Below are 21,429 nucleotides of genomic sequence, written 5' to 3' on the forward strand. Positions count from 1 at the left end.
TAACTTATTATGATGAATGTAATTTCAACTTTAATTGATCAAACACTTTTCTAAAACAAACATTTTGATACATGTAATTCCCTATATTCTTAGACTCCTCATTAAAAGCCACAATCCTTGGAACACTTGAAATAAAACTTTCAATATTTCAGGAGTATTCTTTGCTCTTCTTAGTAAGCCTACAGAGAAATTTGACATTTTGATGACAAACAGCAGAATAAATACACATATAACTTGCATTACAATAACTGGCATATAAATATTTGTTAATGTTTTATTTAGTATTTTGCCTCAAAAATATACTGTGTGAATATAACTATTCCATTTTTTTCAAAGCTCTTATTAATCTACTGACCAGAACTATAACTTTGGTTATGTTTTCTAGACTGAATTAAGGCTAAATAGCTTATGATTCTGCCTTCATACTAATCACCCTTTTTCCATTTTATATGTTATTACTGTCTAATATTTTATTTTGATATTGTTTTTATACCCTCAAAGCCTTATAATTTGTATACAGTTAATCCTTGCTTTAAATTACTAATATATTTATAAATATCTTTTTTTAAGTATTCCTTCTAACACCTCACTCCTTCCTTGTGGCCTTAATTTCTTGAAATTCATCTTTTATTAGTGTTTACTGGAATGACACAGTGGAAATGTTATTTTTATTGAAGTATATAGAGAAAATACCACATCAAAACTGGACAAGTGTTTCAATGAACTTTTTGTATTCTGTTACTTTAAAATCCATCGATCTATCTTCCCTTCTAAAGAATCTTTTACACAGGCATGATTTGGTAGCATCATATATTAGTCACTTGGAAAACAGTGGTTCACAGACCTGAGCAGATATTTTCTATGTTAACATATTTTAGTACATAATATTGTTTTAAATCACATTTGCACGTAACACCTCCAATCTCATCAGAAAAGTCGAACTGTGGATATGTTATTCAGTCACGGTGGCAGATACAAGTTTTTCCAAATTCCAGTTTGCACTTGAAAAGTCTAATTTTAAAATTGGCCACAAATACTACCAGTTGCTTTCCATGAAGTGACAGGCTTACTTGTTCATTTTTATTAAAGTATCTGCCAACTGCCCAAGTCTGAATAATGATAGCTGTGTTAGTCATTCTTTCAGGTTAAAAATGATGTTCCATTAAAACAAAAGTTTATTCTTTTACATTTAAAAAAAACGGTGTTTTCTGAGTTGGGAACAAGCTTGGCTTGTTAAAGAAACTGAGCAGAGTTCATTATGGCCAAAACAGTGTGGAGGATGGGGGCTGGATGAAGAAATAAGAGAAAGATTATCTGGGGCCTTACTGACAGAAGTTGAAACGTTTGGATTTTCTTCCAGGTGTAAAGGAAATCATGGAAGGATTTGTACTTGGGGGCGGGGAGGTGGCAAAGTCAGAATTACATTTTTTAAAGATGACTCCGGATGCCCTAAAGAGACAGGGGCAAAAGCTGAAGCAAGAGAACAGTCTAGAGGAGACTGCTGTCCAGAGTGAGATGATGGTGCTACAGACCAAGGTTGCCATAGACACGGGAGGCAGTGATGGGTTCCAGCTCCTTGTCGGAGGGACGCAGTCTGAGACTGTAACGCAATCATAGTTAAATGTGAATTTATTTTTCCAGATCATAAAGAAAGCATGCAGTCCTATCCTCCTCAGAGATGTCAGTCTCCAGCCAGCTATGGCCCTCTGGAAAATTCGCTATGTTGTAAAAACACAAGCAGGAAGAAACCTTTCCCCACAAGGTCTGACGAAAAGGTAAAACAGACAATTCTCTGCAATATTTTTCTAGATGAACTTAGCATCTAAAGAGAGCTTTCTTTTTTTTTTTTTTTTTTTTTTAATTTTTATTTATTTATTTATTTTTGGCTGTGTTGGGTCTTCGTTTCTGTGCGAGGGCTTTCTCTAGTTGTGGCAAGTGGGGGCCACTCTTCATCGCGGTGCGCGGGCCTCTCACTATCGCGGCCTCTCTTGTTGCAGAGCACAGGCTCCAGACGCGCAGGCTCAGTAGTTGTGGCTCATGGGCCTAGTTGCTCCGCGGCATGTGGGATCTTCCCAGACCAGGGCTCGAACCCGTGTCCCCTGCATTAGCAGGCAGATTCTCAACCACTGCGCCACCAGGGAAGCCCAAGAGAGCTTTCTTGAACAGTGCTTAAAAGGAGATCATTATGACTGGATCTGAGTTTTCCCCTTCTGGCTATGTATTATTGGGGTTTAATATTTTTTAAAGTATTTTGCTATATAACATTTTGTATTACGTTTCACTAGATTCTTTGACTTGCATATTTCCAGATTCTAAAAGTGTTTTTTTTTAAATTAATCCAAAAAATAGAGATTTAGGACTGTTTTATATTTATTGACTGTTCAGTAATCTCTTAGAATTGATTGGGATTTACATATTGCAATTGTTTTTCCAACAAAAGATCCACGTATTGTATGCTCATTTCATTTGAACAGTCTAACAAGCATGTATTGAGCACTTATTCTATAGCAGACAACCTGCTAGAAGTTATGGTCTCTGCCCCAGAGGAGACATAAAGAGCAGGGAGAGATGAAAATAGATAGTAGATGGATTCTTGCTTGCCCTTCATTTATTTCCTGGTCTCTTTCTAAAATATTCTCCATCCCTACAATCAGTTCTTCTCAGACCATGTTGCACTTATACTTACCTATATGGAGGGATAAAACTTTCTTTGTAAATTCTATGCTCTTTCCTCAATCACCTTGCAACATTACTTATTAAAGTCTTTCACAATAAGGCACAAAAAGACATGCTTCTTCTGGGTCTCCATCCCATATCCTCGTATGCTCAGGGTTCTGCTACAGAGCTTGCAAAAGATTTTAAGCAGAAGCAGAGCACATAGAATACCTCTGTGGTCAATTGCCCATAATCCCTATAGTGTCGCAAGCGCCATTGGTTGTCCTTATATTTACATTAATTTTGACCTTAATTCTAAAAGAAGTCTCATACTGTTAAGTTTGACTTTGGAGAATGTTTTGCACATAATTCTTTTGTTGCCCTTTCTTACATACCTGGTTTCCTTTTCCTCATCATCTCCTTCATAAGCGCTGGAATCCCAGGGTCCTAACTAGATGTCTATCCTAAAGTCACATCCCTCCCAGAGCCTGGATTCCTCAAGCATGGGAGAGGCTTGCACTAAATAAGGATTGCCCTGATATCAACTATTTGAATGCACCTTTATGATCTGTGGCCTATCCACATACTATCAATAATAATGTTATACTTACTCAAGTTAACTCTTTTTTTCATTTTATATCACTACTCCAAATAGAAAACCAGTATTACATACATAGAAAGTAATCTTTTTTTTAATTAATTTATTTTATTTATTTATTTAGTTTGAGCTGTGCTGGGTCTTCGTTGCTGCGCACAGGCTTTCTCTAGTTGCAGTGAGCAGGGACTACTCTTTGTTGCGGTGCACGTGCTTCTCATTGTGGTGGCTTCTCTTGTTGCGGAGCACAGGCTTTAGGCACACGGGCTTCAGGAGTTGTGACACGCAAGCTTCTGTAGTTGTGGCTCGCAGGCTCTAGAGCACAGGCTCAGTAGTTGTGGCACACAGGCTTAGTTGCTCTGCGGCATGTGGGATCTTCCCAGACCAGGGATCGAACCTGTGTCCCCTGCATTGGCAGCAGATTCTTAACCACTGCACCACCAGGGAAGTCCCAGAAAGTAATCTTAAAACTAATTGCAGCATTCTACTTCTAGGTATATACCCAAAAGAAATGAAAGCAGGGACTCAAACAGATTTTTGTACATCCATCTTGACTGCAGCATTATTTACAATAGCCAAGTGGTAGAAACAACCCAAATGTCCATCAACAAATAAATGGATAAAGAAAATGTAGTAACATTATTCAGCTGTAAAAAAGAATGAAATTCTGACAGGTGCTACAACATAGATGAACCTCAAAAACATGATACTAAGTGAAATGAGTCAGACACAAAAGGACAAATATACGATTCTAGTTATATGAGGGTAAAATAAGTAAATTCATAGAGACAGAAAGTAGAATGGTGGTTACAAGGGGCTAGGGGAGGAGATAATGGGAGTTGTTGTTGAATGTGTACAGAGTTTCAGTTTGGGATGATGAAAATATTTTAGAGCTGGATCGTGATGATGACTGCAAAGAAATGTGAATGTGCTCAATGCCACTGCATTCTATGTACAATTGAAAATGGTTAAGTGGTAAATCTTATGATGTGTATATTTTATCACATTTTTTAAAAAAATTTTATTGTAGCTCAAACAAAACAAGGCTATTAAATTGTAGCAGGAGGGGTGGGATAGGGAGGGTGGGAGGGAGGGAGAGGCAAGAGGGAAGAGATATGGGGATATATGTATATGTATAGCTGATTCACTGTGTTATAAAGCAAAAACTAACACACCATTGTAAGGCAATTATCCTCCAATAAAGATGTTAAAAAAAAAATTGTAGCAGGATGCCATCACTCGCTAATGAATCTCAGCATAAGGAGAGATTAGAAATACCAGAGAGATATTAAGGACAAAATAGCACCAAAATGAAATATCCCTCTTGGATTATTCAAAGGGCTAAAAAGAGAACTGAAAGGGAACCACTTCTCCCCCCAGGTAATTTAGAGTTATCTAATGCTGTGTTTGAGCAGCACCTAAACTCACCAGCCAGCACTCATGATCACACCTGGAGAACTACGGGGTTATAAAATCTCTAAGTGTCTTCCAGCTTGAACAAATAAACAAAATCAGAGTAGATGAAGCACACCATGACTGAGCCCTGCCAAGCCCCGGGACTGGCAGAGAGGCCCCCCCCCAGAAGCAGCAGACCACTATCAGCTCAGAGAGCTCCCAGTTCTGCAGAGAGATGCCCTTTGTTTCTGGAGCCTGTTACCTGGCTTTGCTGGAGTGGAACAGGTCCTGCCTCTGGAACTTCCAGCACCAACCCTCCCCTAGGGGTAGGGACTAGGTAAAGGAATTCATTCCAAAGAAGACCTCAAATAAGAGGTGACTTTGCCCCCAAACTTGATGGAAGAGAATGGCAGAGCCAGGGAGAAGGAGAGTGAGGAGGAGGAGGGATTCCAGGCAGCGGGGCTAGCTCATGCCAAGCCCTGAAGCTGTGTGTGTCCAGACAACAGCAAGCACATCTGACTTGTCCTCAGACTGGGGAGCGGGGGAGGGAGAGGAAGTGAGGCTGGAGAGTTGGGAGGGAAGCTAACTCATGCCTTTCCCAGGGGCACTCACATGTGCTTGGTGTACCCATCCTTGGAAGGATCAAGTCTGTGCTGGGAGGACCAGGTACTTTGGGAAACCAAAGACCTGATGTCACATCCCTAGTTCTTGCCACATGTAACAGAAGTTGACTTCCTGAGCCCCCACTGTCCTGGCAATGCCTGCCTCACAGGATTCTTGCAGGCATGAACTGGGATAATGAATGAGGGATGTCCTCGGAGACGTTGGACTCATGCAAAGGATTATTTAATATTACTATCCTTGGGACTCGGCAAAGGAATTGCAGATCCATGGTGCATCTCTGACTGCCCTTCCTTCTCTCTGTTATGTGGATTTTACAATCAAAAGAAATAAATTAGTATAAATAAGGTAGTATGGCACAAGGAGAAAGCCAGACAGACTAGGGTTCAAATCCCAGTACTGCCACATGGGACTTTAGGCAATTGGCATAAAGATGCTCTCAATCTGTACCTGTCTTCCCCTCCCCTGCTGTTTCTATGGTGCCTAGGGCCTCATAGGGATCATAAACTATATATATTCCGCCTCAATAAGCTTCAGCAGGTACAGGTTCAGACAGCATTGACAGATAAAGGGTTTATTATCTGTTTTAAGTTTGGTGCCAAAGCACCTTTCTCAGTAGATGGAGTGACATTTCTGGTTACTTTCAATGACAGAGAGATCTTGTCATGCCAATTTCATAATTCCTAAGCTGCCATTACTTTTTCTGTGTCTATCTCAAGATCCAGGGACAGAAATTTTATACTGCATATCTACCATAAATCCAACTGTGATTTGGCACTAGTGGAATAAAAACAAATTTTAATTAATAATTAATCCTTTCCTTTGACCCTAAAATATTCATCATTTAAACCCGTACTGCAGGATGTCCGGCACAACGAATGGTACATTGGAGAATACAGTCGCCAGGCAGTGGAAGAGGCATTGATGAAGGAGAACAAGGTAATGGCTTCTCCAGGGCCCATCACATTGTTTCTGTAGTCATCCTATGGTTTTCTGCCCATAGGTCACAGGATGTAACAAGCAGTGCGCTTTGATGTAGTTCCTGCCTCACCCTGTATTTCTCAGTGCTGGGGAGGTTGTCGTTGAAAGTGGGCTTTCAAACAGAGTTTTAGATTTGACACTTGGTTGTATCACTTATCAGCTGCGTGACTTTCTCAAGTACCTACATATCTGTAAATGCAGATTTCTTTCTTTGTTAAATGAAAATAGTAAGATCAACCCTAAGGAACTATTTTGGAGATCAAATGTGGAAGCTGGGGTATAAATGGAGGTTGCAATGGAAGGTGCCTTCCTTCTGCTTTGTTCAAGTTTCATCTCCTTCCTAGAGGTCTGCCCAAGGTACAGTTGGGTTTTTATGTCTCACTTCTTCAGGAAAGGAGCAGGGATCATGAATGCTGTAATAGTCAATATGTGATAGGTTATGCTGTAGTAACAAACAGCCCTGAGATCTCAGTTGCTTACCATAACAGAACTTTATTTTTTGTTTGAGCTCCATGCTCAAGACAGGTTTGGGTGGGTAGACCCAGACTGCTAGAGGCTCCATCTCAATGTATGCTCACACCAATCACATACTGCCTCTCAACACATCTTCTCAAATTTAACATGCTGCATCTTTGCTCACATTTCATTGGCCAGAGTAAGTCCCATGACCAGACCTGACTTCAAAGAGGGTGAAAAAGTGCAAAGCTACATGTGACCAAAAAAAGAGAAAACCTGGGATATTTGTGATCAGAGCAAATGACTACTACAATCATCATCACAAATAGAAAATAGTTATTAAGCAACTACTCTACTATGTGCAGAGAACTATACTAGATTATTTAGGAGTGGTAGAAAGGCTCTCAAGACTGATGCAACACCAAAACCTATCCTCAACTAAGCAATACAATGGTCATTGCTGAATGAGGAAATACAAAAATGAATGAGTTAGTTAATTAGTGGATGGGTGAATAAATGATAGGTCCTCAATAAATTTTAATAAAACCTAGCTTTCAGAATTAATATTAAAAATTAAATAAGATAAATTACATGTAAGTTACTATGGTAAACAGAATAATGCTCCCCCTACCATGATATATCCACATTCTAATCCCCAATACCTGTGACTATGTCACCTTATTTGGAAAAGGAATTTGCAGGTGGGATTAAGTTAGGAATCTTGAGATAGGGAGATTATTCTGGATTATTGGGGAGGGTTTAATATAATCACAAGGGTCCTTATAAGAGAGAGGCAGCAGTATCAGAGTTAGACATAGAGGGCCACAAGTAAAGCCACAAGTAGTGGCTTCTAGAAGCTGGAAAAAACAAGGAAATGCATTTTCCCCTAGGGTTTCTAGAAAGAACACAGCTTGGCTGAGACCTTGATTTTAGCCTAGTGAGACCCATGTTGGACTTCAACCCCCAGAATTGTAAGAGAATAAATTTGTGATTTAGTCCTTTAAGTTCATAGGAATTTGTTATAGCAACAGTAGGAAATTAATACAGTTGTTAACAAAGTATCTTGAACATATTAGGAATTAATGAAACTATGTCATTCTCTAGATAAGGAAACCGATGCTAAGGTTTCAATTACAAGGTAGAGAAAGTGGCAGAATCTATATTCAAGATCAGTGCTCTTTTCACAAAATCACAGCTGCCTCTAGTAGCCTCTAGAGTTCTTTACATTCTGGAAGGGGGGGTCATAGGTGGCTGGGTGGTGCCTTGCCTGGAGCACCCTCCCTTCCCTCTCCCCAGGGAATCTCATGCACAGCTGACCTCTGCTGGGTCTAATGGTGGCACAGTGGTGCCAGCTCCGACCCTGCCTCTTCTTGGCTAATCAGCGGTCACGCTCTCTTAGCCTCTTTCCCAAGGGAAAATAGCTCTTAGAAGACCTGCTTCCAGGAGCCCCTGTGTGGACGGTACTAGAAGGGCAATGTACAAGCCACATAATGTCCTTCCAGCTATGTCTGGGCGCTCTCAATGCTCCCTTGCCCCCTTCTCTGTGCCTGTTTCTGCTTCCTCCCAAAAAGCACTGAGAAAACAGAAACTCAGTTGAATGACTTCATATTTTCCTATTTTGTTTGTCTCAGTTAGTTTTGTCAAAACGTGTTTCCCATTTATGTAAGATAATTTAATTCAAATTGCAGGATTGCCCAGATTCATTGTGACAAACTCATTGCAGAGTCTAAGATGATAAACCCCCAAAACTGGCCACATGTCTTGGCCTCCTCTCCCTTTGTGATCTTCCGCAATGTTCTGTGTTTGAGTCTTTCTTTTTTTTAATTTTTTTTTTCTTATTGGAGTATAGTTGATTTACAATGTTGTGTTCATTGCGGCTGTACAGCAAAGTGATTCAGTTATACACATTGACACAAAAGAACCTATCTATGAAACAGAAACAGACTCAGGGACATAGAGAACAGACTGGTGGTTGCTAAGCGGGAGGGGGATGGAAGAGGGATGGAGTGGGAGGTTGGGGTTAACAGATGTAAGCTTTTATGTATAGAGTAGATAAACAACTAGGTCCTACTGTATAGCACAGAGAACTACATTCAATATCCTGTGATAAACCATAACGGAAAAGAATTTTTTTAAAAAAAGAATGTGCTTGAGTCTTAAGGCTTTAATTACAGCTGAATGTTTTTGGCAGAACAGGTTCCAGAAAATTCCTTGAACCCACTTTATGTACTTGGAGGTTGGTATATTTATAGCAAGAATTTCCCCTTGACTTTCAGGTATTCCATTGATTAGCTGTGATGTGTGAGGGGATCCACTTAGACAATTAGGCCCTAATTCCCTTACCTGTAAAATGGGGATAAAATACCTCCCCAAATTTTATGTAAGGATCAAATGAAATGTGTGTAAAGTGCATGGCATCTTGAGAGCAGTTTTCAGTAAACCTTGGCGACCAGTATCATCATGGCATCACTGTAGTTTTATAGTATTATTTATAAATTTAATATACTTATAGTATTGTTATACAGCATTATAATCATTATTATATATGTACACATATCTATAAATATTAGTTATAGATATATATAAACATATAGATATGAAATATATTCTATACAGGAGATAATATATATAACAGTTATTATAAATATAAATTATCATATATAATACCTATCTATATAAAGAATAGATAGTAAGCACCACACATACCTAATTAGATTTATTCTTTATAGATTATTTATAACCACCTACACAAGAATCTATGTAATTACAGTTACAGATTTTTCAGTATTTTTCATCATATAAATGACACAATGTAATCACAAAACTAAGCCTTGTACGTGTGTGTATGTTCAGGAGGATTTCTCCATTTCTTAGCCTTTTACGACCAGACCTTCATCCTAAGCTACTCTCCAGGGTGTGCCTGATTATTTTATATTATATTTATAGTTGGCCTATTCACAGCCCTCAGACTATTTCATACTGCTGACCTTCTTTTGGAAACCCTCGCTCTCCCCCCCTCCACTTCTATGACACTGAAGCTTCTGGGTTTCTGTCTATCTTTGAGACATCTCCTTAGAACATTTCCTGTCTCTTCTTCCTTGCCCTGAACATCCTTTCACCTCACCTCAGGCTATATTTTCTTCTCCTTCATACAGTCTCTTCACTCATTTTGACACCAGTGACTTTGAAGCCCCACATCTGTTTTGGGGACCCTAGTCCTATATTGACATCTCCCCATGCAGAGGACCAACTTATAATGCTCAAAGCCTCTCCTGCTCAAAGCCTGCGGTGGCTCCCACTGTCTCTAGGATAATAACCTGAACATCAACAGAACAGGAAACGTGAACATTGGCAGATGGAGGGAAGCACCCGCAAGGAGGGAAGGAGAGAGCTATTCCATGCAGAGGGGGTGGCTTGTGCAAAAGCTGGGAACCCAAAAGCAAGATGGTGCCCCTGGGAAATGGTGGCTTGACTGGTGCCATCATCCAGAGGCTGGAGACTGCAGGAGTGACAGAGATAAAACCACAGGAGATGCTGGTGCATCGATCCTTGAACATCACGCTACGGTTGTAGGCATGGCGCTGAGGACAGCAGGAGATATTGGAAGATTTTGAAGTAGGGAGTGTTGTAATCTGACTGGTGCACTTCTCAGAAAATAAGAACCCTTAGACAAACTAACCCTCAATAAATACTTACTGAATTAAACTGAATAAAGGACTGGTTTGCCAAAAACTAAAGCCATTTGGGAATCTCAGGCGTACAAGCTTCACTGCTGCCACAGTTGGGAGGTTGGATTCTGATTCTGATGCCTGAGAAGATCATCGTTCTTCCTTTTGCTTCAGGATGGCACCTTCTTGGTCCGAGACTGTTCCACAAAATCCAGGGCGGAGCCCTATGTGTTGGTGGTGTTTTATGGGAACAAAGTCTACAATGTGAAAATCCGCTTCCTGGAGAGGAATCAGCAGTTTGCCCTGGGGACAGGGCTCAGAGGAGACAAGGTGGGTATAACCCAATGACTTCCCTTTTCCAGGCTAAGGACAACAACACGGGAGACCTAGGGGATGCTGGCCGAGTCACCTCCATATCCCCATGACTGCAGCATCGGAGAAAAGAGCCGCCCTGGAGGTGCAGAATGTAATCTAACCCTTCCAGCCCCTTCCACAAGCATTCCCGCTCATGTCTTAGCTCATGGGGCTGGCAGCCAATCCTGACCCTTCCATGCACCCTCTATCCTGCTTTGCCCGTTAAAGAAAACTCATTCTGTAAGACACATCTACATTCTGCCTGCCAGAAAGCGTCCACTGAGCCCCACGTTAATGCCACACTCCTTCCCCCCCCATCGCTGAACTCCCACTGCAGCCATTTCTGACGACGTCTGTTGGCATTAGGTAGGTGTGTGTCCCTACATTGAATGTGACCTCGATCACAGCATCCAGTGCTACACTGATCATGCCTGTGCTTGGTACACATCTGCTAACAGGTGGCTAGGTGAAAGAATGACTCAATTAAAGCATTCATTAATAACTGTATAAATAAATCAGAGAGAAAAGGGAAAGGAGATTGATTTTTGCTGTGTTTATGCTAGGCTTGGTCTGTCTGCATTATCTTATTTTAACCCTCAACAACTCTTCGATATAATGGTCATTCCTATCTTAGATGTAGGGAAACTGAGGCTTGGAAAACTAAGTAAATGGCTAGAGATGCACAGGTAGTAAGAGGGCAAACAGAGGCTGGTCTTTCAATTCTTCTAGGAAGGAAGGAAGGAAGTTAGGAAGGGAGGGAGGGAGGGAGGAAGGAGGGAAGGGAAAAAGGGAGGGAGGGAAAGGCAGAGTTCAAGTTCTGTCACCATTTACTAAGTATGTGAGCTCAGGCCAGTCACTTAACTTCTCTGAGCTTTAATTTCTTCAACTGTAAATGTTCTTTTCAAGTCTAGACTTCTATAATTCAGTGATTCTCATTTAGCATCTCCAGACCTCAATTTTATCTGTTGGTATATATTATGGGCTGAACTGTGTCCCCCTCCCAAATTCCTATGTGAAAATTCTAACCCTCAGCACCTCAGAATGTGACCGTATTTGGAGATAGGGTCTTTAAAGAGGTGACTAAGGTAAAGTGAGGTCACTAGGGTGGGCCCTGATCCAATATGAGTAGTGCCCTTATGAGAAGTGGAGATTAGGACACAGACACACACAGATGTGAAGTCACAGGGAGAAAATGGCCATTTACAAGCCAAGGAGAGAGGACTCAGAAGAAACCAACCCTGCTGACACCTTGATCTTGGACTTCTGGCCTCCAGATCTGTGAGAAAATGAATTTCTGTCATTTAAGTCCCTCTACCCTCACCCCGGTCAGTGGTACTTTATTATGGAGTCCCAAGAAAACTGGTACAGTATGAAACCAGAACTGTCACACAAATATCTATTGTTCTTCAGTAGATATCAAAATAAGGACTATTGCCAGGGCTACCAAAATGCTTCACGAAGGCACGTGTGTGAAGATTCCAGCTTAAACCCAGGGTCTGACCCAGAGTCCTTTTCTGAGACTCATATGTGGCTGGAGAGGTGTGGTCAGCACCCACCAGGCTACCTACCATGGGATCAGTTCACCAGCATTTGCTCTAGCCTGGGAAAGTTTTGGCATAAAGGAGAACATGAGTGAATAAATAGATTAATACATAAATCTGTCAAATATTGCCACAGTAAGAAAGGGTTACAGCAAAACTAAAAAGAGAAGTAGCCAATTTTTTCTTTTGTGATGAGGATTAGTGAGTTAATGAATGTAAAACACTCAGAACACTGATTATTGACATATCAGTAAATGTTAGTTATGATTTTTTTCATTATTATCACGAGTCATGGCAATAACTAAAGCACGGTTCCCGTAGGTCCAGATACCTATGGCTAATGGAATTTCCAGCTCAGTATCCCTTTATCCTTCTGTATTTCCTTTCAGCTCATAGACGTTCTCATTAAAAAAAAAACCAAAAAGCTTTTTTCCCAACAAGCCATGCTTTGGTCTGCTTATGAAAGAGAAGAAACAGCGACCCTGTGATAACTTCCTAATAGTGTTGAATCAGATTGCCAGCCAGTTCACTGCAGGCCTCAGCAGGTTGTCGTAATGACAGCCCCTGGATTAGACCACCAGCTTTCAGGTGAGCTGCTCTAATTATTGTCACCAAGGACCCCTTAAGAATTCAAATGCCTATGTATAATTGAATCACTGTGCTGTACACCTGGAACATTGTAAATCAACTATACTTCGACTGAAAAATAAAAATTAAAAAAATAAAATAGACATATCATTTTCCTAGATTTTTATATTTGTAGTATTTTTAGGCCAAAAATCTTGTAATATTTTGAGTTTTTTTCTCAATCTAAATAAATTTTCATTTATATAACCTAAAAAAAAAAATTCAAATGCCTATTTTAACACTTTTTGTGTTATTATGGAATTTTCTCCTCTCATGCAACCCCCAAGCAAGAGTCTCCTTTTCATGTGTTTATTTAACACTTACATACGTTTATTATGCACAGGCACTATTCTGTGCAGTTAACAATTATTAATTAACTTGATCGGTTTAATCCCATAGCAACCCTGTGAGGTAGGTGCTGTGGATACCTCCATTTAACAGACGGTGAAATTGAGGCACAGAAATGTGAAGTAAATGGCCCACAGCCACAGCTAGTACATGCCAAAGCTGGGGTTCAATATAGTCTGCAAAAATACTGACTTTCTCACATAGTCTCAGATAGCACCATAGCAAATGCAAATGATCCCCAGCCCATTTGAAAACAGCCCAGAACTTCAGCTGAAAAAAAGCTAAGACTTCCATGGAGTTTACTGTGTGCCAGGCCCTGGGTGGAAAATCACAATTTACAGGTAGTTCTTCCTGCCTCTTTTCTGAACGAGCCATGCCCTGGTATAAGAGGAGGATGATCTAGATTGTTCTCAGTTCCTGCACACCCTTCACAGTTCGAGCCCTTTGCCTTGCTGAGGAAGAATCTCCCATCTCTAAGAAAAGATAAAGAATTTGCTACAGCAAGGCTCTGCTAAATGCAAGCCAGGTACTAGCTACTTCATCTGGTGTTTGAATAAAGAAGTAGCATCTTAGTCCAACTCTGCAGGAGAAATGTTAATGAGGCACAAGGTTTTCAAGCATAATTTTGATTTCCTGTGGCTTTTTGATTGTCTTTCAAACTTTAGACTTTATCCCCACATACAATGCAGTGACACCTATTCCAAGGGAGGTATTCTGAGTGTAAGAGGAGATGCTGTAAAGAGAGTGCCAGATACATAGAGGCAGGTGCTAAGTATCATTTCTCTCTTAAATGATACCCTAAAGCCCTTTCACTGGGTCTGTGTGTCCCGGACACAGATGAAAAGCTCACATGGAGCCATGAGAGTTGCAGGAGAAACCTGGACGGGTCCCCTGGGAAGGCGCAGCTTGTCGACACCTGTCACAAGCACAGAAGGCCAGCAAATCCACATATACCTGCAAAGAATGAGCCTGGGAAGGTCCATTTTGCTGTATATTATAAATTTGGGTCATTCTGCTAGCCATGTGGCTAGAAACTCATGTCTGAATTTAGATTCAGGGAGCACGCAGTATATTAGTTTTCTGGGATTGCTGTAACAAAATACCACAAAATTGGTAGCTTAAAACAATAAATATGTATTCTTTTGAAGTTCTGGAGTCTAGAAATCTGAAATCAAGGTGTTGACAGGCCACCCTTCTTCTGGAGGCTCTGGGGGAAGATCCGGCCTCTTCCAGCTTCCGGTGGCTGTCGGCAAACTGTGGCTTTCTTGGCTTGTGGCCATATCACTCTGATCTCTGCCTCCGAGGTCACACGCCTCCTCCTCTTCTCCATGCGAATCTCCCTCCATTTCTATCTTATGAGGATTCAGGTGGTTGCTTTTAGAGATAACCTACGATCAGCCCCTCTCTCAAGACCTTCCTCTCAAGATCCTTAATGTAATCCCAACTTTGCCATGTAAAGTAATATTCACTCTTTTGCTTAGAAGGTCACATTCACAGCTTCCAGGGATTAGGACATGGGATATCTTTTGGAGGCCACCTTTCAGCCCGGGTCTCTCATTTGTTCAGTTTTGGGGCCAAGCCTTAATTTTATGGCTACATTATGCTAGATTCAATGCTTCATTCTGAGGACACACAGCAGAGTAAAGCAGAGTCCCTGCCATCCAGGGGATACTCTGTTAATCTGTGCCCATCTATGCATGCACCTATTTATCACCTGGTAGAACACTGGCGGCCCTGGATCAGGCAGCGGGGCACCTGCTTGTTAATAACCTGCAGAGCTTTACCTGCTGCCAAGTTTTAGAAATCACATTTGTCAACATTTCTGTGGAGTCTAGTAAAAGCGAGCAATTTTAATCGGACCTTTCCTTGTCCTGCACATGTTTGTGATAAGTTGCTGAAAATTATGATAGACGTTTAGTTGATAAATTCAAGTTCAAAGACTAGGAAAGAGAGACAATTAACCAATGAGTTTATTTCTCACTTCCCTGGTCTGCTTCTCTCTCCTCCTTCTCTCTTTGCACCTCTCTATCTTCCTCTTTTTCTCTTGTCTTCTTTCACTCCCATGTGTGTATCCAAACAGACTGATTAACCTTTCTGGCAGTGAAACATTGCCTATGGTTGGTATTTAGGGCAATCACAAAAGGTTTAAACGAATTTTAAGATCTAATATTAGGATGGTATTTGCTGTCCTCCTGAAAAAAAGAATTTAATATAAAAGTAAGAGCTTAATTATAATCTTTTTTAAAAATTATCTTTAGGGTAATATGCCAGTTGTTAGCCTCTCACTAGGAGTCAGTAATAAGAAATGACAGAATAACTTATTTATCCCTTCCTTGCTTGCTTCCTACTACTTGTTAAAATTACACTTTCATATAAAATATCATCCCTGCAGTAATTATAAATAATTAGTATTGAGTTCCCTATTTTGGGACCATCCTAAAGAAAACAGGAGTGAGATTACAAAGCAAGATTAATCTTTTTCCCTCTAAAGATTAATCCCAGGAAAGAGAATTTCCTTTGTGCCATGTGGGTTACCCAATTTTGTAGAAGAGTTCTGCATGGAAAATCTCTTATCATAAATTATTTTTTGTTTCAAGTATGAAGAAAGAGAAAGAAAATTCTGTCCCTAATTTATGACTAGAAATGAAATACAAAAATGTCCTTCCTTTCTTCCTAAAGGCTTACAATGAGAGTCTATAAACTTCTACGGTGATTTCATGGCTCTTTCATCATGTTCTTGGCAAACTTGGAAGGGAGGAGGTCATAGCAAAGACTGGCATTTACTGAGCACTCACTGCAGAAAGAGTTCCCTTCTAAATGCTGTGTATGTCAACTCAATTAACCCTCACAATGACCCTCAGAGGTAGGTCCTAATATTACCATCACTGTTCCTAGAGAGAGAAACTGAGACAGAGAGTGTAAGAAACTTGCCCAAGGACACACCGCTAGTGGGTGTGGGAAAGCCCTGCTTGGAACTCAGGCATTTGGGCTCCACAGCCCTCCACTTACAACTACTGTAGCAGAACAATTACTGTCCCTGCTGGACAACCACCTTACCTTAGCATCAGGTAGAGACTAGTATTGATTGTGTACTTACTAGGGGTGGTCAGATAGGTTATCTCATTGAAAACTCTGCCACAGATCCAGTAACAGGCTCAGAGGGGCAAGTTACTTACAGATTTAATCAGGACTCTTTCCAGATGAAAAGACAAAACCAACTCAATGAGCATAAGGGGGAAGGTGGAGGTTTGTTGACTCAGTTCCCAGGAAGAACAGGAGTGGAATGGATCCAGGGACTGGTCAAGGTCAGAGAAGGCCCTAGGAGGACTGTATGAGGTTCTCGAGCCCCAGGTTGATTATTTCCACAGCAAATTAACCCTAAATGAAATGATCTATCTGGATAGGGAATTACTTTCTGTCTGCCCCCGCCTGAATGCAATGCATGAATCTCCATGAGGACCTGGACCTTGACAATCTCATTCCCTCTTGAGTATCCCTCAGGCTTGCAAGCATTTCTGTGCTGGGCAGAGGGCGGATGTACAAAACTAAAGTGATCAAAGTCGTCCCCAGTGCAGCTCCCTCCTTCAGGCTGCACCATCTGGACACTGCTCTGTTGGAACAGTGGGTTCACAAGCCATAAGCAAAGTTGCATCAAGGAAGAAACTGATACACGTCCAGAAAAACCAGATCGCGTTCCTGGTTCTGCCCTCTGGCTGTGTAACCTCTGAGCAAGTCACTCTTCACTCTGAGCTGCAGTTTCCTTGGCTCTTCAGGGAAGGTCTGTTCTTCCCTCCCTGTTCACTTCACAATGTTGCCCTAAGTTACAAAAGGCAGGTCGTGCAAGCTCTTTCTTCCTGATCATCTCCCAATAGCCCCTTTCAAGAACTCAGCCAAACTCATCAGAATTCCTATCTGTGCCCACATGTTCTCAGCACCTGTCTTTGTACACTCGTCTTCCTCTGCTCTTAGTATCTTTAAACTCACCTTGTCCACTTGGCTCACCCAGAATGTGTAGCCCATTTCAAGTCTGTATCTTCCACAAAGTACTTCCTGATTCCCCTACACTTGAAATCATCTTACTTTCCATTAAATCACCCCAGCACTTTATCTGTACATCTCTAGAAACATAAAAGTGTAATGATTCACTGTCACCTCATTATTTCACAAGAAGCCCAGGGAAGGAACCTCAATTGGCCAAGAACTACCAGGAGCCCTGTGGTCATCTGTATTCTTTTTTATTTTTTTTAATTTATTTATTTTATTCTTGGCTGCCTTGGGTCTTCGTTGCGGCGCACGGGTTTTCTGTAGTTGGGGTGAGCAGGGGCTCCTCTTCCCTGCCGTGCGAGGGCTTCTCACTGCAGTGGTTTCTTTTGTTGGGGAGCACAGGCTCTAGGCGCGCGGGCTTCAGTAGTTGTGGCTCGCGGGCTCTAGAGCTCAGGCTCAGTCGTTGTGGCGCACGGGCTTAGTTGCTCCGTGGCATGTGGGATCTTCCCGGACCAGGGCTCGAACCCGTGTCCTCTGCATTGGCAGGCACATTCTTAACCACTGCACCACCAGGGAAGCCCATCAGTATTCTTTCTGATTAGTCTAGAATGCTTTAGAACAAGAGGGGCGTACAGGAGAGAGATTTCACCGCAGACCTTTCCCATTAGTTTACGAAGTGAAGGTCAAGCCCTGATCTTCTACATTTTAGTATGTCACAGTTGGGGGCAAGGTAAAGGAGGCACCAGGGATTCTCTGTGGCTGACTGCTGTGTAATTAACCCATCCGAACTGCTTACGGTAGGAACATGTAACCACAGAGTGGAGCTTGTCCAGTGTAACCTGATTCTGGTGAACACTCCGTGGGTGGGAAGTTTTGAGAGCTGCGGAGGGCTCACTTTTGGTCACCCTCGTTACCTTAATCTTATCACTGATCCCTCAAGGGCTTCTTTGTCACATCCCTCTAAAAAAAAAAAAATTTTTTCTGATACCCCTTTACAATCTAAAAAACGTTAAATGAGTTAACCTCTTCCCTAAATAAAAGGAAGCATCTTAGGCTGTACTTTAATCTACAGACACAAAGGTACCTAAATTTTCATTAACTTTCTCTTCTGTGTTTCAGAAGTTTGATTCAGTGGAAGACATCATCGAACACCACAAGTATTTTCCTATTATACTCATTGACGGGAAGGATAAAACTGGGATCCACAGGGAACAGTGTTACCTGACTCAGTCCCTCCCTCTCAGCAGACACTTCTCACTTATGTAGCCTGGTCTTTGTTTCATCTTCAGTTCAGTGGATCTAATGCCTCTATCATTGTTTTCCTTTATTTCAAAAGATTATTTTCTGTGGCTTCAAGGGATTACTTCTCTGACTCTGTAGAAAAGAAAAACATTCTATCATGGAAATTGGAAAATCAATTGTTCTAAAAAGTTCAAAAAGTTCTAATTGCAGAAGAAATATTTATAAGATGCAAAAATAAAAACTGGCTTTTAAAAAATATCTTCTAAAGAAAAAACCAAAAACACGGTCCTTATGCTCATGTTACAGATGAGCAGCAAATGTTACAGGAAGCTATTGCTTCAGTGTTTGCAGCTGGCAACTGACAGGTCTAGGTAAGAGTCCCAAATCTATGATCTTTGTAGGACTTGGTGCTGCCTTTCTTTATTTCAAAATTGTTTGGACTTGTGAATTTACAATGTTTTCATGATTCCTTATGCTAAAGGTGTTGGTGAATGTTAGCTCTATTTTATTTGTAATTCTGGAAATTCAATTTTAGGGAAGGATGTGGTATGGAAAAACAAATCACTTGTGAACACCACTTGAAGGACAGAAATCAGAAATATTTTTAGTATGGTGCGAAATGGCCATAGAACCATCTCCAGCCTACTCTGTTTAGAGTAGCTTTAAGCCCAGTGGAATTAGCAAATTCATAGAAAGAGAGTAAGCTTAAGTCCGAGTGAAAGTATAATTTTTTTAATTCCATTTGTGGACTTCCATTCAAAGGAAAAGAACTGTCCTCGAATTAGTGTTAGTATCTTGCAGGAACTTTACACATGTCATGATATTGTCCCCACTCAAAGCTAAGAGGATTACATTTTATTCCTGTTTCACAACACAGATGAGGAAACAGGCTCAAAGACGTCATTGATCTTACTCAATATAAGAAGAGATCCCAGATTTTTATCCATGTGCCTAGTTTCATCCAAGCATATCTTCCCAGGTACATTCTCTGCCCTAGGGAATTTTATAATCAAGTTGAAAAGTTAAATTTAAAAGAGACAGAGAGAAACAATTTGAAAAGGCAGATTTACCCACGTTAAAATATATAAATAAACAAACTCTTGTAGTGGTGTAAAGTTTAAAAAAAAAAAAGTGCTGATTGAAATTAATAGTACAGAATGATTTCCAATGTTTCCAAAGCCTACATGTGAAATATATGGAGTATTTATGTAATTGTAGCTTTAATGCAGAAGTAAAGCCAGAAAGAATGAGAAGGCAAGAGATATCAATGAAAACAATACAAATGAAGCCCAGGACCAGCATAGAAACAGACTCTGCAGAGAGGACACAGGCTTGAGGGCAGAAAGAATATGACCCTCACCCTAAAAAGTTATTGAAAGATTACAGATGACTCTGATGCACTTCTCACCGGGGCCGTGCCACTCAATGCTGTGTTCTCAAGAAATGTTTCAGAGTTTCCTCAGGCACTGTTGCTGTTAAAAGTCCATGAACATCAGGTGGTGGTTAGCATTGTATGAGGCTTACATTTTAAAAAATGCTTTATCACCTATTATTCATAAGTGCATGAAATGATGCTAAAAGGAAAAAGAAGTAGAGCCATCTTAAAATGCTCACAATGCTTATACATATGAAAATCTCTGGAAAGAAATATAACATTCATAATAGTGACAGAGGTTGCTTCAGAGGATTGGGATTTGGGGGCCACGTTAGTTGAGTCTTCTGGAACTCAGATGCCAAGACAAGAGTTACAAGTGCTAATATTTATTGGAGGCAATGCCTAAGAAAGATCAAGGGAAGAAGGAATAGGAATAGACAGGAGAGCCTTCAGGCTATGACATAAGTCTGACACCTGTGAGAGGAACAGGGAAGGAGAGAGGAATGGGCAGGAAAAGCATCAGACTGAGATGCAGCTCTGGGAGAGGCTTGGCCAGCCCATTGGTGAGATCCAGAGCAAAGACTGCCCACAGAGGAGAGTGCCCCATGTTGTGCAGAAATGGCCAGGTCTTAGTCACCACCATGCTAAGTCATTGCCAGAGGCTGCCCAGGAAAACATGACCTTCACATGCTCTGGGGGACCCAGAAGGTGCTACAGCTGCAGGCCGACAAATAACTTTTTGATCAGCATGTTCTTCTTTCAAGAGAGATTCAAGGGGCCCACCTCCATGCCTGCCACAGTGACATTCTGATTTTCAGTGTTGATTGTAATAAGGACATTTTGCTTGTAATTGATTACTAAAGAATAAGAATATATAAATGTCAGTTGTACTTGATTTTTACAACAGTTCTGTAAAGAAGGCAGGGCAGGTATTCATAACCCATTTTATAATTGAGGAAACTATGTCTCCTTGGCCAAAATCTTAGAGTGACATACTTGTGGCTGGAACCAAGGTCTTCATACACAATTTTTCTGTTTAGTGTCTAGATGGTCATTGAATCTGTAATTGAAAGTTCAGCGATTTGGGTTTGGCATGCCTAAATTCCAAAGAGTTTTAATCCCTTTTCAACCATTATTTCATTTTCAGTTGTAAAGTGTCACTTGCCTATGCTCAATATAGTAGTGGAATTTTAGCTTTATCTGATTATAGCATCTATTCATTCAAGATATTTCATTTGACTAAATAATTTCCATTCAGGATCAGTTTATATTTTCCTCATATTTAATACTATCTTGTTATAAGCCTTGTTTGTGTATTGCATATGTATTCATTACTATGCATTCTTGTAGATATTAGAATAATAGTAGTGAATTAAGTGGGAGAAACAGACAACAAATAAGTATACAATGAATAAGACAATCTTAAGTTGGTTTCCCATTACTTTGTTGTATTTCCTTAACACTTATCACTAAGTGCTTGTGAGTAGGGCTAATATTAGATATTTTGATGAAGCTCATTGAATTGGCTTTAAAAAGTTTTGAACCAGAAAATTTTTAATTTTCCCAAAGTTACTTGGAAAACTGCCT

At 40.6% G+C, this 21,429-nt stretch overlaps 1 protein-coding gene across 1 annotated transcript in view; it reads left to right on the forward strand.

Moving 5' to 3' along the window:
- The window catches only part of CLNK (cytokine dependent hematopoietic cell linker), a 116,558-nt gene extending 98,067 nt beyond the window's left edge, over window positions 1-18,491 (forward strand). The window contains exons 15-18 of the mRNA XM_059923844.1: window positions 1,642-1,775; window positions 6,128-6,205; window positions 10,546-10,701; window positions 18,345-18,491. Of these exons, the coding sequence (XP_059779827.1) occupies window positions 1,642-1,775; window positions 6,128-6,205; window positions 10,546-10,701; window positions 18,345-18,491 (515 nt within the window). The remainder of the gene's footprint in view (window positions 1-1,641; window positions 1,776-6,127; window positions 6,206-10,545; window positions 10,702-18,344) is intronic.
- The last annotated feature ends 2,938 nt before the right edge of the window (window positions 18,492-21,429 follow it).

The sequence above is a fragment of the Balaenoptera ricei genome, chromosome 5 (genome assembly GCF_028023285.1).
Source record: "Balaenoptera ricei isolate mBalRic1 chromosome 5, mBalRic1.hap2, whole genome shotgun sequence".
Taxonomy (NCBI): Eukaryota; Metazoa; Chordata; class Mammalia; order Artiodactyla; family Balaenopteridae; genus Balaenoptera; species Balaenoptera ricei.